At 38.8% G+C, this 16276-nt stretch overlaps 1 protein-coding gene across 1 annotated transcript in view; it reads left to right on the top strand.

Moving 5' to 3' along the window:
* Positions 1-4724, top strand: part of LOC106875980 (mitoferrin-1) — a 29630-nt gene extending 24906 nt beyond the window's left edge. Inside the window, exon 4 of the mRNA XM_014924323.3 lies at positions 866-4724. Within this exon, the coding sequence (XP_014779809.1) occupies positions 866-1416 (551 nt within the window). The 3' untranslated portion in view covers positions 1417-4724. The remainder of the gene's footprint in view (positions 1-865) is intronic.
* The last annotated feature ends 11552 nt before the right edge of the window (positions 4725-16276 follow it).

Genomic DNA, 16276 nt, shown 5'->3' with positions numbered 1-16276 from the left:
AGAAACTGTTTACTTCAATAAGCCTTCTGACTATTTGAAGGAGTTTATGCCACATACTCTTACTGTTAACTACTCCTGTGTATCTGTTACATACAAAATCTATCTGTGATGCCACTACACCTCATGTGCATCTATAGTTTACACTAGCTGCTTTGTTAAAATCCCAATCTACTCCTTTTCTGCTTATCAAGCATGTCAACTTTCTTGATGGACATAGAGTCCTCTTTCCTAGGTTTACTTTGAGGCCTCCTAATTCTAGGCTTGTTTAGAAGTTTGGAAGTTTTTCTATAAATCTTTGACTTATTAGCTCTGAGAAATAGGTCATTAACATGCAAGAGTTCCCATGAACAACCTGTTATGATAGATGGGAACTGAGTTTTGAATTATACCAATTAGCATTGACCTCTTGCTAACCATGACCTTATTGACTGCACTTCTCTAGATGGCTTCATGACTCATAAACTATTTGTCTATCCCTAGTTTACTTAGCAACTACACAACATGGAATGCTGGTCAGCCAAACATTTGGATTGGTTAACTAGGAAAAGGGCATTAGTGGGACCCCACCTTGTCAAAACTGAACTACATCTTAAAAGTTCACTAACCTTTTTTGCACTAGAGACTAAGCTAAATTTGGAAAAGGATATATACTGCACTAATTTGACCCAAGATGAATAGAAATCTACTAACATCAGTTCAATTGATCCCTTCACCTACAAATTTATATAACCTTGTACCAATGATAAATATTTATTGTAATAAGCATTTTCAAATTGTATTTCAATTTTATTAATGTTTTTTCAATTTTCTTTTTCTCTTTTCCATTTGCTCCTGATCTGCTGGCACGATGATATTCTCCTCAAAGTGATTAAACAAAGAATGCAAATGTTCAATAGTCCATATCGGAACTGTTCTCACTGTGTTTTTGTCATTTTAAAACAGGAAGGTGTGCGAGCCTTTTATCGTAGTTATCCAACTCAACTAACTATGAATGTACCCTTCCAAGTGATCCACTTTATGACATATGACTATTCACAAGATTTATTTAACAAGGAACGTAAATATGATCCTAAATCTCACATGGCATCTGGTGCATTAGCTGGTGCCTTAGCAGCCATTCTTACAATGCCTCTGGATGTCTGCAAGACTTTACTGAACACTCAAGAACATTGCGCAAGAAAGCATTCACCTTATATCTCAGGTTTGGGTACAGCTTTTCGGACTGTTTACGAATACCGCGGAGTCCGTGGTTACTTCCGAGGTGTTGTAGCTAGAGTCATATTCCAGATACCAGCCACTGCTATTTCGTGGTCTGTATATGAATTTTTTAAGTTTTTCATCTCTCAAAAAACAAATGAGAAGTATTTTAGTTCACAGAAAGTTAACCAGATTCCAGTTCATGCTTCATCAAGGTGATAAACCTGGCCAATAACTACATAAACTAATCTTTTTGACAAGAGAGAGAGAGTGAGAGAAAGAGTGAGAGAAAGAGAGAGAAATAATAAAGGTAACATCTGTCTGCAAAATTGTAAAAAGACTGATGCAGGATTATCATTTATTTGAATATTGGGCTAGCAAGAAATCATACTGTTGATTTTTTTTTGTTTTTTTTTTTAAACAAGCAAAAAAGGTATGCAGCAACAACAGCAACAATAAAAGGTCCTGAATGAATTTCTAAATTTTAAATTAAAAAAAATACTGCATCTGTTTTGGGAAAACTATGTATACCTATATGTACATATAAATACAGATGTGTGTCTACTTACATACTATTTATGTATATTATGTCTGCGCACATAAACACATGCATGTATGTATATACACATCTACTTATGAATGTGCATGTGTATATATGCTTACATATGCACATGTCTGAGTGTGTTCGAATTAATTTAAATAATTTTTTAAAAAGTTAAATACATAAAATATAGATAATACACTTCTTGCCTTATTGTTTTCTGGGTCAATGTTTACCAGTTCTACCATTGTATTCACATGTATGGGTATGTTTTACCTTATTAAAGTTGTGTTAGTTTATATACATCTGCTATATCATATGTAGCTATGAAACATTTCTATAAGAATTCCAAATTTATAAAACAGTTAAAAAAAATATCCCCTAGTACTGCAAACTAGTCCATTGCTCATAGTCTAGTTACTCATTGTATTAGTCCATGGTCCAACTCCTTGTTTTACTAGTCCATGGTTCACTTACTCACTCTCTTAGTCTAGTCAAACATTAACAAGAGAGCTGTTATATGGTTGCTCAAGCAGCTAGAAATAACAACCAACCCTCTCAAACTACACATTAGCTTTTTAAAGAGAGAAGGATGTATTGAATAATGTCATCTTTTACTTGTCTAGGAAAAAGATGAGTGGTTCAAAGTTGGAATGCTGAGCTGACCCAAGGCTAAATAAGAATAACTAGTCTAGTTACTCATTTGGCATGTGTAAGAAATTAAATTTTTGTTTTCTTATTTATAACTTGAGGAGATATTTATGTGTGTAGAATGTTTATATGCAGTAGGTTTATATGGTGTTGACTGTTTGTAAGGGCAATTTTGGCAAAATGGACCTCTATCTTCAAGAAATGGACTAGTTAGAACATTCAGATTGCTTCAGCTATGTGTGTATGTTGTTGCCATACGAGCAAGCATCTTGTAGAACATGTCCTTACACAAATCATGGTTTGTGTGCTGTTGCTCTGGTGTAGGGTATTGGCAGATATTTGTTTTGTTATGATATGTATCTGTTGTGGTTGGCCTGTTTCCATGCACATGGCTTTACTGTTTCCTGCTGTGCTTCTGTTACATATCTTCTTCACTTCCTTGGAGGATGTGGTGGCCACTTGCTGCCATTGGAAAACATTTGAAGTATAAGAGCTACTACTTGATTTTGTTGTGGTGGTCACTGAACAGGTGTTTGGCTAGCAGTGAACACTTGACAGACAACTGATAAAGACCAAAGTAATCCAGTTGTCCAGTTAGAGTAGAAGATTACATAGCTGGCCAAGTCACATATAGATGCACTATGGTTTCTGTTAGTACTTTGTAAAATGAAGTAGCAGGCAACCTAAACTTCACTGAAACCTTACCAGACATTCTACCCCTTTAGCAGCTCTACAATCTAGTGCAGTTGGATCTATCAAAACAGACATCCCAATCTGCATGGGGTGAAGATAATGCTCAGTCTATACAGGTGGATGTATTTTTGCATGCAAGTGCATGTGCTGAGTCTTTGTAATTTCTCAAAAGTGATATCTGTCAGTTATTGGTGATCACTTTCATCATCTTGCCTCTTAGACACAACGTTGGATATACTCTAACAGAGTATGCATACTATTCTCTACAAGTTTTGGGTCTGAAACCCTGGAAACAATGTTGCATGAATCTCTCAATTTGTTAAGGGTATGTTTATCATGTGCTTCAGGGATGATTTGATTGGAAACAACTGACTTGTATACTTTTTGTTATATCAGATCATTTACAATAATTAAATGCCGAAACATCTGTTCAAGCATTTAATGGTCAGGTTAGTTGAAAATAATGACTTATTAAAAAATTGTTTATATTTATTTGGTATGAATGTCATTGTTTTCAGTGAACTTGAGAATGGTCTTCTCAGATAAAGGATTGTTCCAAATATTCAATATATACACACTTCTACAGAGACTCAGTTATATTTACCTGTCTCCATTATTATTATGTTCATAAGTCAATGATGGATCCTGTACATGGTTGCTTGGTTTGCTAGATATAACAGCCAAATCTCTCCTAAAAGATAGGATGGTTGGGTGCTTTTGATTATAAGGCTGTTTGACTTGAGGCTAATTATAACATCTACTTTTTATACTTCTTGATAAAAAAGCCTGCCATTAAATTAGGACAAAACTCGACTCATTTTGTTACTTGTTCTGTATCTGACATTCAATTTTGTAAATTACCTTCTGAAGACAGCCGCTGCTTCTTTGATTTCTGTATCATTGAGGTAATCTCGTTAGCTTTCTATGATTCTTTTTTTTTTTTTTTTAATGCTTTTCTTGGATTGAATAGTTTTTACATGGTTGAAAATATTTAAATAGCTTTTTATTTTTATCACTAGAATTTTATAAATTATATGGCAGTGACTATTCTTTGCAATAGTGCTAATTTATTCAAATACTAGGTCTTAGGATATGCCTAACTTTACACTCCTTGTGATATGTTTAAGTGTATAGTAGTCCTTCATTTAACTTAAGTAAATTTTGAGATAATAATTTTTTTTTATTCTCCATAATATAAAGACATAATGAGAAATGCTATGTCATTCTAATTGGATTGAATAGATAAAGATGAATGTTGCACATACTACACACATATACACCCTCCCTTGCAGAGAGGCAGGTACCATTTTTGTTCATCTCTAGTTTTGCCCAACATTTCAATGTGTTTAAAGAGTGAGTCTGTGAACGAAACCCTTTTGTTTGTTTGCTAAATAACTTGCTCAGATAATCCTCTGCTTTGTGATCTGACATTTCACCATTGTTTTAACTCTCTTATATCCAATGACAATTTGTTGCATATGAAGTTTAGGGGAAGAGGTGTGGGTGAAATATTAAAAAAACAAAAAAAAAATATTGAAACATCTATTAGAATTATTAATTGTTATCATTTTCTTGTTCAAATTTTACTCTCGTTTGGAAGTTTATTTTTTTTTAATAAACACTCAAGATTCAAGGAATTAAATTAATGTAGTTCTTAAATTCAGTATATAATATTGTGTATGCATGTGTGATAGCCAAGAATGGTGGTTGGTGTTTACTGATGTGATTTTATTTATTCTCAAAATACTGGATTCAAAAAGAAAAAAAAAATGCCTTTCATTTTCACCACGTTTGCATGATTGGTACCGTCCATTGCTGCAGTATGTTTCTAAAGCAGGATGTCATTTCTACAGATAAACCACTAAGCCATGAAGTGAGATTTTCATCTTGGCAAACTGAAGCATCAACATTTGGATGTTCACTTGTATGAACCAGATGGAGCTTGTTGAAGCTTTTTTTTTTTTTTTTTTACAGCTGGATGCTTTTCCTGTTGGCAACTCAGGTTTTCAAGCAAAGTGATATTATCTTCTGGTTCACAGAAGGCAGAAACATAGGCTATTACTTGTATGATGCTGATGCCCATTTACAACTACTACCTCAAGACAAGGAGACACAAAATCACCCATATATATATATATATATTATAAAGAAAAAAACAAAAAATATTGTTGACAGTGACATTGAAGTTTCGGCCAGATAAGTCGTGGCTTAACAAGTTGAAACTTGGATGTCACCGTCAACCATATTTTTGTTTAAGAATAATAAATTTGTACTCTACAAAAGTATAGAGTAACCCATAAGATTAATGTAAAATTGTTTTTATTATAACTAAATGTAAAAACAAACATTAACACATATACACATGACAGACTTATTTCAGTTTCTGTCTACCAAGTCCACTTACAAAGCTTTGGTGGGCACAGGGCTATAGTAGAAGACATTTGCCAAAGGTGACATGCAGTGGGAACTCCATCTGAAACCACACAAATTGTTGGAAAGCGAACTTCTCACTTACACAGCCATGTCTGCACTTCAAGGTAAAACAAAGTAATCAAGGTAAACTTAACTTGTCACAGACACCAAACACAATGACTGAGGCATCATTCTGACTGAGCTATTAAATCAGCATCTTAATTTTATAATTATATGTAATTGATTTAATTCATTCGGGGTATAGTACTTGTCTTGTTTCAGCCACAACCACTGAAGTTGAAATATGCAACTATCCTGAAATAATATATTTGAGTTTTGTAAGTTATATTGATATTAACCAGTTGGACACTAATATTTGTTTATGCCTGTTATATAAAAACCTATTATTTAAGAAAGTTCAATATGTTTAATTGTGGTGAGGAATTGAACGTTTTGGGCTCTTACCTATCATTTCAGAATGAGGAAGATCAATAAAGTGTTAGTACTTTTGTTGCAGCAATACTATCAGTCACGACCATTTTCGGACAAAGGGCAAGAACTTAAGATAGAATTTTTACTTCTTTACTCCTCCAGAAACTTGTTACTTCTGACATAAATCATCACAGCTTCCTTTGATTCTCCGAAGTTTTAGGGACATAAACAAACCAACATCTGTTAAGTGGTGGTGGTGGGGCACTTTCAGTTTCTGTCGACTAAATCCACTAACAAGGCCAGGATTGTGGTAGAAGACACTTGCCCAAGATGCTGTGTAAGGACTATATGAAATTTGCCCTATTGAAATACTCTTCTCTTTCAATTAAATAATAATGAATTTAATGACAAGTTTGTCATTATTAAGCAAATTTTATATAAATTATCATGCGGTTTTGATGGCAAGTTTAAAGTACTGAGATCACTTTAAAAACTTGTAGCTAGCATTGAAGGACTATGCATAATCTCAAAGAGTTATGTATAGCTCAATTAATTAGGAACAAAACCAGATTAGGTGAAATTCGGTTCGGTTTTCTGCCAAGGAGAAGCACTACTGTCTAGCAGTCTGGAACACCTCAAGTCTCTGATCTTCATGTTATAAGACATTAGCAAATCTCTCCCTTTCTGCTTCTGCTCTTGCTAGATAAACTTGTCACCTAGTTTCCCTGCTTAGCTAATTGATATAACTCTTTGCTACCTTACTGTTGCACCACAAAATCACTCTGTCTGGCAGAGACTTTACCTCAGCCACAGATCTGGTTCGTAGTCTTCAGAAGGTTGTCTTGGAACTTCCAGTTGCCATCTATGTTATATGTTAAACCTCCTACTCTTTCTTATCAAATACTTTAATAGAATGTGTCTAAACCTTTTCTTGACAGGTTTGCGTCTCTGTGTCTGTCTAACCCTGTGTTGAGTTGTACATTCCTCACTGGGAAAGGACTTTGCATTTATAAGCATCTGTCTATCTCTGTTTCTGGTGAGAATGTAGTCAATTTGGCTTGAATGCTCACCAGACTAATAAGTTATTAGATGGCTGGCTGACTGGTTTCCTGAAGTTAGTGTTGCAGACCAGTCATTTGCATCACAGAACTCAAGGATCTTGTCCCCTTCTAATTTCTAATGCCAAAGCCAAAACCTCCATAAAATTCATTGGCATGTTGCCCAACATGACCATTGAAGTCACCAGTTATGATATGGTAATTTTACTTTGTTGTCGAGATAGTCTGCTGAAGGGACTCATACAGTCCTGTTTATCAGCTAGTCCAGCAAGTGGAGTATATGCAGAGGTAAATGTCACTGTTACATTATACAAGACTATTCTTAATTTGATAATTTATATCCAAATTTGATGACTGGTACCCATGCCAACCTTTCCTCATTGGACACTAAACTCAGCTTGCGAAGACCTGTTGGGGCAAGTGAGATTGAAACTGAACCAAATTTGATGACTGGCACCCGTGCCAGTGGAGTGCTAACAGCACCATCCGAGCAGGATCACTGCCAGAGCAGCAATCTCGCTCCTGTGATGGTGGCACGTAAAATGCACCATTTGAGCGCGATCGTTTCCAGCTTCGCCTTACTGGCACTTGTGCCGGTGGCATGTGAACAAAACATTCGGCTGACTCCTGTGCAGGTGGCACATAAAAAACACCATTTGAGCGTGGCCCTTGTGCCGGTGAGATGTAAGAAGCACCCACTACACTCTCAGAGTGGTTGGCGTTAGGAAGGGCATCCAGCTGTAGAAACTCTGCCAAATCAGATTGGAGTCTGGTGTAGCCATCTGCTTCGCCAGTCCCCAGTCAAATCGTCCAACCCATGCTAGCATGGGAAGCGGACATTAAATGATGATAATGATGACTTACCTACAAGCAGTCTAGCTGAGGCTCACTGCCATTGTACCTCTTGCACACAGTTAACATCCACATTTTTTACTCAAGCATTTCAACAATCTCACTAGACCTATCTTTCATTGTGTTGACATTGATTGTGGCTGTTCTAAGTTTGTGGACTTCAGTAGAGTGTGAGAGCTAGCAAAGAATTATTGTTGACAGCTGTGAAAAAGAATAGTAGTTTTTCTGGCATATGCTTCAAGGTACCAGGTCTTCACACATGTCAGTGAAAGCAGGTATAGGTAAATATGAATAGGTTACTCAAAGCTCAATCCCACAAAGTCTTTAGGGGCAAACCCCAGCCAAAATGAGGGTTGGGGCAGGTGTGGGTGGAGCAGTCATAAGATATTGAAAGTAGGTGACAGGTATATGAAATACATGTACAAGTGCTTAGGCATGAAAGCTTATGTAACTAGATATATGTAGACTAACATAGGTGCCTAAAACAAAAAACTATATATATGGTTATATAGACATCTATGTAAACCCATTCACTTGCATACACTCATAGCAATCGCACATGTATGCATGTATTTCCACCTTTAAGGTGGGGGGGGGGGATATGTGGAACTAATTTTAGCAGACACTCGTTTAGTCTTTGCTTATATAGGCCTCCAGTCCACATTGGTGCCTCAAGCAGCGAATTTAAGAATTTATTTACCCAATTGATATTAGAATGTGGGTACAACATGTCTCTTGCTTTACAGTACTCTAATTCATGATATAGATACTAATTTCTTAATCATATGGAGTCAGTTATCATGATTGAGCTGTTTCATTGAATTAATCGCATTATATTTATCACTTGACTTTTGAAGGACGGTTTGAATGGAAATAAACCTGTGTTATAATATATTCCATTTGACTACAAAGCATTTTTGCCAGCTCATTGATAAAGCTTGATACAATATTTTGTTCCTCATATTGTATAGTGAACCAAGATTTGTTATGTAGCTTGTAATGGGGAAATGTAATGCTTGGAACATTGCCAACTTCATTGTTTTTGGTGCCACACAAGCAGGAGAACTCAGTCATAGCTGTCAGACAATTTCTGCAACCACATCACCCCTAACATATTTTACTTTATGAGTTCAATAAAAGTAATGGAAAGTGCAAGGAATATTAATGCAGCATATGGGGATTGGACAATAAGCATAAGCCAGTGTCAGCGGTGGTTTCAGAAATTCTGAGCTGGAAACTACAGCCTAGAAGATGTGCCTTGTCCTGGAAGATCTGTAGAGCTCAAACTATTTTTGGACCGAATAATGACTGGTGACAAGAAATGGGTTCTCTATAAAAATGTCAAGCACCAAAGACAATGGGTAGGGAAAGGATAAACACTGGCACCCCAATATAAAGAAGGTCTTCACCCACGTAAGGTGTTGTTATCTGTTTGATGAGATATGAAATGTTTAATCCATTTTGAACTTCTAAACCCAAACCAAACGATAACAAAGATCTGTGAGCAGCTTAAGTGGCTTAAGTCAGCGCCAGAAGAGAAACGACCATCTTTGATTTCAAGATGAAAGGTGTTCTTCTATCAGGATAATGCTCAGCCACATACAGCAAGGATGACATTCCAAAGGCTGGAGCAGTTTGAATGGGAAATGATGCCGCACCCACCATATAGGCCGGACATTGCTCCATCTGATTATCATTTATTCCACAGTCTTTAAAATCATTTGGACGGAAAAAATTTGAATTCTGTAGACAAGGTCAGAACAGTACTGGAGAGTATTTTTTGTCACAGACAAGTGAATTTTAGAAGAGGGGCCTTGCATGTCAACCAGATAGATGGAAGAGCATTGTAGAAAATGAAGGAGAGTATATTTTAGGTTTAGATATAACTTTGTTTATCTTAATTTTGAAAAATAAGTGTAAAAAAACTGCATTATTTGTGGGATGGGCTTTTGAACCTCAAGGGTATGCCCTGGCACATGCCACCATCTCTCTTCCTTTACTCAACCATTCCATTTATATTCTGATCCCTGTTCCTTGTGAGTATGCCCAGCATTTTGCACCATCTCTATCCTGCTGTCTCCCACACTCTCTCCTGCACTTCCTTCAGGTTGGATAACTGTGTATTTCCTTTGCGGTAGCACACCTGTTTCTGTCTTCATTCCTGATCTCTCTCTCTCTCTCTCTTCCACTGGGTAAGCTTGTACTACCTCTACAGCAAGACACTTGTATCTATCTCACTATAACCTTTCATACACAAGATCACCTCCTCCCCTCTTGAAAGTTTTGTTTTTGTCTTGCAGGTACTTGTCAGTGCAGGTGCCACTTAAAAGCCCCCAGTCCATACAGTAAAGTGGTTGGTGTTTGGAAAGGCATCCAGCTGTAAAAACCTTGCCAAAACTGACCTCACAAGCGCTTGTGTTATGTAAAAAGTCCTCTCTGCTGAGTGGTTGGTGTTAGGAAGGGCATCCAGCTGTAAAAATTCTGCCAAAACAGTCACAGAAGTCTGGTGCAGGCTTCTGCCTGGCCGGCTCTTGTGAAAACATTCCACCCATGCTACCATGGAAGGTGGATGTTAAATGATGATGATATATATTCATGTCCATCACATGCTAGCATGGAAAACTGATATTAAATGATGATTACACACACATATAAATGAGGGTGTGCTGAAAATTTTCTAGCTTTGGGTAAAAGAAAATATAGAGGGATCAGTTAATTATGATTTTATTCAACATATTCCTCTCTCAGATTCACAAGCCCTGTAAAAGAACTCGGGTTGGGCCTTTTGCGATACCCTTAAGCTAGGAACTTTTCAGCACCCTCTTGTATATGTATTTAAATAACGGAAATTGTTTTCATAACAGTTTGCTTGGTTTCTAATTGGTGTTGAAACATTTGGTTAATGGTCTATGTATTTATCTCGTCTCATGTCTCAATGATATATAATAGATGTATGTAATTTTATGTTCCAAAAATTTTACTATATTTTCTAAGCTATTTTTAGATCCACTCACAACGCACCAACCAGCTGACAATATTGTAAGTGCTACTTTATGGTGTGAACGGATATACTTCCCTCATCCTAATTCTATGGAAAAGCAAAACAAAAATTCTATTTTTCATATTAAAAACTGTCTTCCTATTAAACAAATAAGGGAATGATAGTATTACAAATAATGTTTTGTCTTTATCAATTTCATTTCTAAGATAGCTGAATGTTAGCCTGTCTCCTACTCAGCAGTATAAATAATCTATCAGTTTATTGTTATAATTAGTAGTGGTTTGGTCTAGCCAAGGCTTGATATTACAGAAAGGAAAACTTAATTTACATTGCAATAGAGGGGAAAAGCCAAGTCCATTTAATGTTGAGGAAATGGTAAAAATAGAGAATGAGTAATAGCTGTGCGTGGGCAAAAGCATGGCTACATGGTTAAAGGATTCACTTTAGTACCATATCTTTTGTATCAAGTTAGACACTCTTTTGTCACTCTCTGTCAGACCTGGCTGTGGTTAAGAAGCTTGCTTTGTAACCATGTGGTTTTGGGTCCAGTGTCTTCTACTGTAGCCCCGGGCCAATCAGTGTCTTGTGAGTGAATTTGGTAGGCAAAAACTGAATATGTGTATTCGTACTCCTTCCATTGCTTGACAACTGGTGTTGGTTTGTTTACATCCCTATAATTTAGTGGTTCAGCGAAAGAAACCAATAGAATAAGTACTGGGGTTGATTTTTTCAACTAAACCCTTCAAGACAGTGCCCCAGCATGGCTGCTGTCCAATAACAGAAGCAAGTAAGAGATCACAATAAAAAAAAAAAATATTAGCTCATTGGAAACCTGTAATCCCAACAACACAATTGTTCATAAATTGTAATCATCATCATCATCGTTTAACGTCCGCTTTCCATGCTAGCATGGGTTGGACGATTTGACTGAGGACTGGTGGACCAGGAGGTGACACAAGGCTCCAATCTGATTTGGCAGAGTTTCTACAGCTGGATGCCCTTCCTAACGCCAAGCACTCAGAAAGTGTAGTGGGTGTTTTACGGTACTGGCGACGGCCACGCTTGAAATGGTGTATTTTACGTAATATAAAATAAAATTGTTGATGTGACATCAGTAAAATTCAAACTGCAAAGGTGTCAAGCAATGGAGTGGGGACAAATACAAAGGCACAAACATATAAATATGATGAGCATCCACAATTTCTGTCTACCAAATTCACTTACAGGACATTGGTTGGCCCAGGGCTATAGTAGAAGACACTTGCCAAAGACATACAGTTTGTTATGCAAATTTTGCTAATTAACCTCATGATAGTTGATATCACGTGGAGGCGCAATGGCCCAGTAGTTAGGGCAGCGGACTCGCGGTCATAGAATTGCGGTTTCGATTCCCAGACCGGACGTTGTGAGTGTTTATTGAGCGAAAACACGAGGCTCCAGCAGGGGATGGTGATTAACCCTGCTGTACTCTTCCACCACAACTTTCTCTCACTCTTACTTCCTGTTTCTGTTGTACCTGTAATTCGAAGGGTCAGCCTTGACACACTGTGTCATGTTGAATATCCCCGAGAACTACGTTAAGGGTACACGTGTCTGTGGAGTGCTCAGCCACTTGCACATTAATTTCACGAGCAGGCTGTTCCGTTGATCGGATCAACTGGAATGCTCGACGTCGTAAGCGATGGAGTGCCAACAACAACAAGTTGTTATCACATTTCACTTTGTATTGACAGTATGGAGTTCTAGTATTTGATAGTGGCTGTGTGGTTAAGAAATTCAATTTGGAACCTTGTAATTAGGGATTCGGTTACATTACATTTATGTTGGTTAACGCTATACTATAGCTGTGATTCAACTAACACTCCTGGGTGTAATTAGTAGAGGGAAACTAAAAGAATATCTTTTACTTGTTTCAGTGGCTATGCTGGGGCACCTAGTTGAACAAATCACCCTGTACTTGTTAAAATCCTGGTACTTATACCACTGTTTACTTTTGTTGAACTGCTGAATTATGGGGGATGTAAACAAACCAACACCAGTTGTCAAGCAATGGTGGAGGACAAACAGAGAGAATATATATATTGTCAGTGGATCAAATATCCAAAAAAAAGCACACTCTAAAGGATAGAGCAATATAGAGTGACCAATGGTTTCACATCCACAAAGTGACAGCAACACCATTGGCAACAGCAGCAGCAAAACCAGCACTACAGCTGGGGATGACTACTGCAACAGCAACAACTACAGCAATATCACTAGACACATCATCATCATCGTTTAACGTCCGCTTTCCATGCTAGCATGGGTTGGCCGACTTGACTGAGGACTGGTGAAACCAGATGGCAACACCAGGCTCCAATCTAATTTGGCAGAGTTTCTACAGCTGGATGCCCTTCCTAACGCCAACCACTCTGAGAGTGTAGTGGGTACTTTTACGTGTCACCCGCACAAAGGCCAGTCAGGCGGTACTGGCAACGGCCACGCTCGAAATGGTGTCTTTTATGTGCCACCCGCACAAGAGCCAGTCCAGGGTCACTGGCAACGATCTCACTTGGCTTGCTGGGTCTTCTCACGCACAGCACATTTCCAAAGGTCTCGGTCAGTAGTCATCGCCTCGGTGAGGCCCAATGTTCGAAGGTCTTGCCTCACCACCTCAGCCCAGGTCTACCTGGGCCTACCTCTTCCACGGGTTCCCTCAACTGTTAGGGTGTGGCACTTTTTCATGCAGCTATCCTCATTCATTCTTACCACATGTCCATACCAGCGCAATCGTCTCTCTTGCACACCACAACTGATGCTTCTTATGTTCAGCTTTTCTCTCAAGATACTTACACTCTGACGGGTATGCACATTGACATTACACATCCAGCGGAGCATACTGGCTTCATTCCTTGCGAGCTTACGCATGTCCTCAGCAGTCACAGCCCATGTTTCACTGCCATGTAGCATGGTTGTTTGTACACATGCGTCATACAGTCTGCCTTTTACTCTGAGTGAAAGTCCCTTTGTCGCCAGCAGAGGTAAGAGCTCTCTAAACTTTGCCCAGGCTATTCTTATTCTAGCAGCTACACTTTCAGCGCACTTGCCCCCACTACTAACTTGGTCACCCAGATAGCGGAAGCTATCGACTACATCTAGTTTTTCTCCCTGGAATGAGATAGAAGTTGTTTCCTGTTTGTTTACGGTGTTTATTGCACCTGAACATCTGCCACATACAAAAACTAACTTCGTAGTTAATCTGCCTTTGATATTGCTGCACCTCTTATGTGTCCATAGCTTGCACCGGGTACATCTTATAGAGTTACTACCTACTCCTTTTCTACATACTGAGCAGGGCCATCTACCTGAAGGGGTTTGTGTTTTATCTACCTTCCTACTTATTAGGATTTTGGTTTTTGCTAGGTTGACTCGAAGGCCCTTCGATTCTAGTCCTTGCTTCCACACCTGAAACTTCTCTTCTAGTTCGGATAGTGACTCAGCAATTAGTGCAAGGTCATCAGCATAGAGGAGCTCCCAGGGGTATCCTGTCTTGAATTCCTCCGTTATCGCCTGGAGGACTATGATAAATAGGAGGGGGCTGAGGACAGAACCTTGGTGGACCCCTACCTCTACCCGGAATTCATTACTGTACTCATTGCCAACCCTCACCTTACTGACAGCGTCTCTGTACATGGCTCGCACAGCTCTCACTAACCATTCTTCTATCCCAAGTTTCTTCATTGACCACCAGATAAGGGATCGGGGGACCCTGTCAAAGGCTTTCTCCATGTCAACGAAGGCCAGGTACAGAGGTTTATCCTTGGCTAGGTATTTCTCCTGCAGCTGTCTTACTAGAAATATGGCATCAGTAGTGCTTTTACCTGGCACGAACCCAAACTGCATCTCATCTAAATTGATTTGTTCCCTAATTAGTTGGGCTATGACCCTCTCCGTGACTTTCATTCCCTGATCTAACAGCTTGATGCCTCTGTAATTATTTGTATCTAAAGCGTCACCTTTACCATTGTAGCAGTTAACTATGGTGCTGCTACACCAGTCATTGGGTATGACTCCTTCGTGTATCACCTGGTTCGTAATACGGGTGACTAGGCTGTAGCCAACACTGCCAGATATTTTGAGCATCTCTGCAGTGATTCCTGATGGGCTGGGGACTTTCCCTGTCTTCATACTCTTAATTACTTTATCTACCCTGGTACTGTCAACTCGGATAGCTGGTCCCTCTGTTGGGTCGACATACGGCAGACTCTCTTTCTCCCATTCATTCTCTTTATTAAGCAATCTATCGTAGTGGCATCTCCAGACCTCTTTCTTTGCAGCCTCATTTAGTGCAAGCGTACCATCATCCATGCGAACACATTTCTCTCCTACGACATCACTATTCTCTCTCCTACACTGTCTTGCAACACGAAATACCTCAAATCTTTGGTCCTCATGACGCAGAACATTGGCAAATCTTTTCTTATCTGCTTCCCCTCTGGCTAAATAAACCTGTTGCCTAGCTTCCCTTCTGGCAGATTGGTACAATTCCCTGCTACCACCGTTCTTCCAAGCCTGTTTCTTTTGTCTAATAGCCCCGTCTACCTCCTTGTTCCACCACCACGTTACTCTGGGTCGAGAGGGGACTTTACACCAGCCACAGATCTGGTCGGTGGCTCTCAACAGGTTGTCCCGCAGAAATCTCCAATTGTCTTCTATGTTGTATGATGCTATATCCCCTTCTATTTCATCAAATGCTTCAAGTAACTTGTCTCTAAGTCTCTAACCAATGATGACAGCTCCAACAACTTCAGGTCCAGAGCCAATGGAAGATACACCAGAGGTGTGAACACAACCAACACCTCAAGTTCGGAGATATATCAGGTTGGCTGGAACTACTTTTAAGCAATGCCTATACAACCTCAGGTCCTCTTTTGTGGTTCCAGAAAGACGTTATGTCACATCCCTGGCCAGCCATGTGTAGCATCTGAAGGATGAAGGAATCCCATACGAAATTAAATGGAGGATTATACAGTGGCTGGGGTCCTATATAAACAGGAGAGGATGATGCAAGCTTTGCATAGTAGAGCAAGCAAAGATCCTTAAGGACTCACTGGACACAAGGTATCGCTTAAACTCAAGACATGAGATCTATAGTCCCTGCCCACATTTCAAATGCTACATGCTGCTGGCATGAGATTCTCTGTTCGACGATTAGAGTTGCAAAATGTTCTTGCAGACCAGAAACAGCCTAAGTGTAGAGTTTCCCTCTTTACCCTTAAGGTTCATAAGATTTGCCAAATAGACTGGTCTAAGGGAGATAACTTATCCTATTTAAAGCTTAGACCGTATATTCTTTTGTTTACAAATGAACTGACCTTAACGGTTTTCCACCTTCAGTTTGAAGAGAGGTTATATGCCCTCCGCCATTAGAGTCTGATGAGTTGTCTCTAAAGCTAAGTG

The sequence above is a fragment of the Octopus bimaculoides genome, chromosome 2, assembly GCF_046866305.1.
Source record: "Octopus bimaculoides isolate indiv1 chromosome 2, ASM4686630v1, whole genome shotgun sequence".
Classification (NCBI taxonomy): domain Eukaryota; kingdom Metazoa; phylum Mollusca; class Cephalopoda; order Octopoda; family Octopodidae; genus Octopus; species Octopus bimaculoides.
This window is presented reverse-complemented; position numbering and strand designations above follow the sequence as displayed.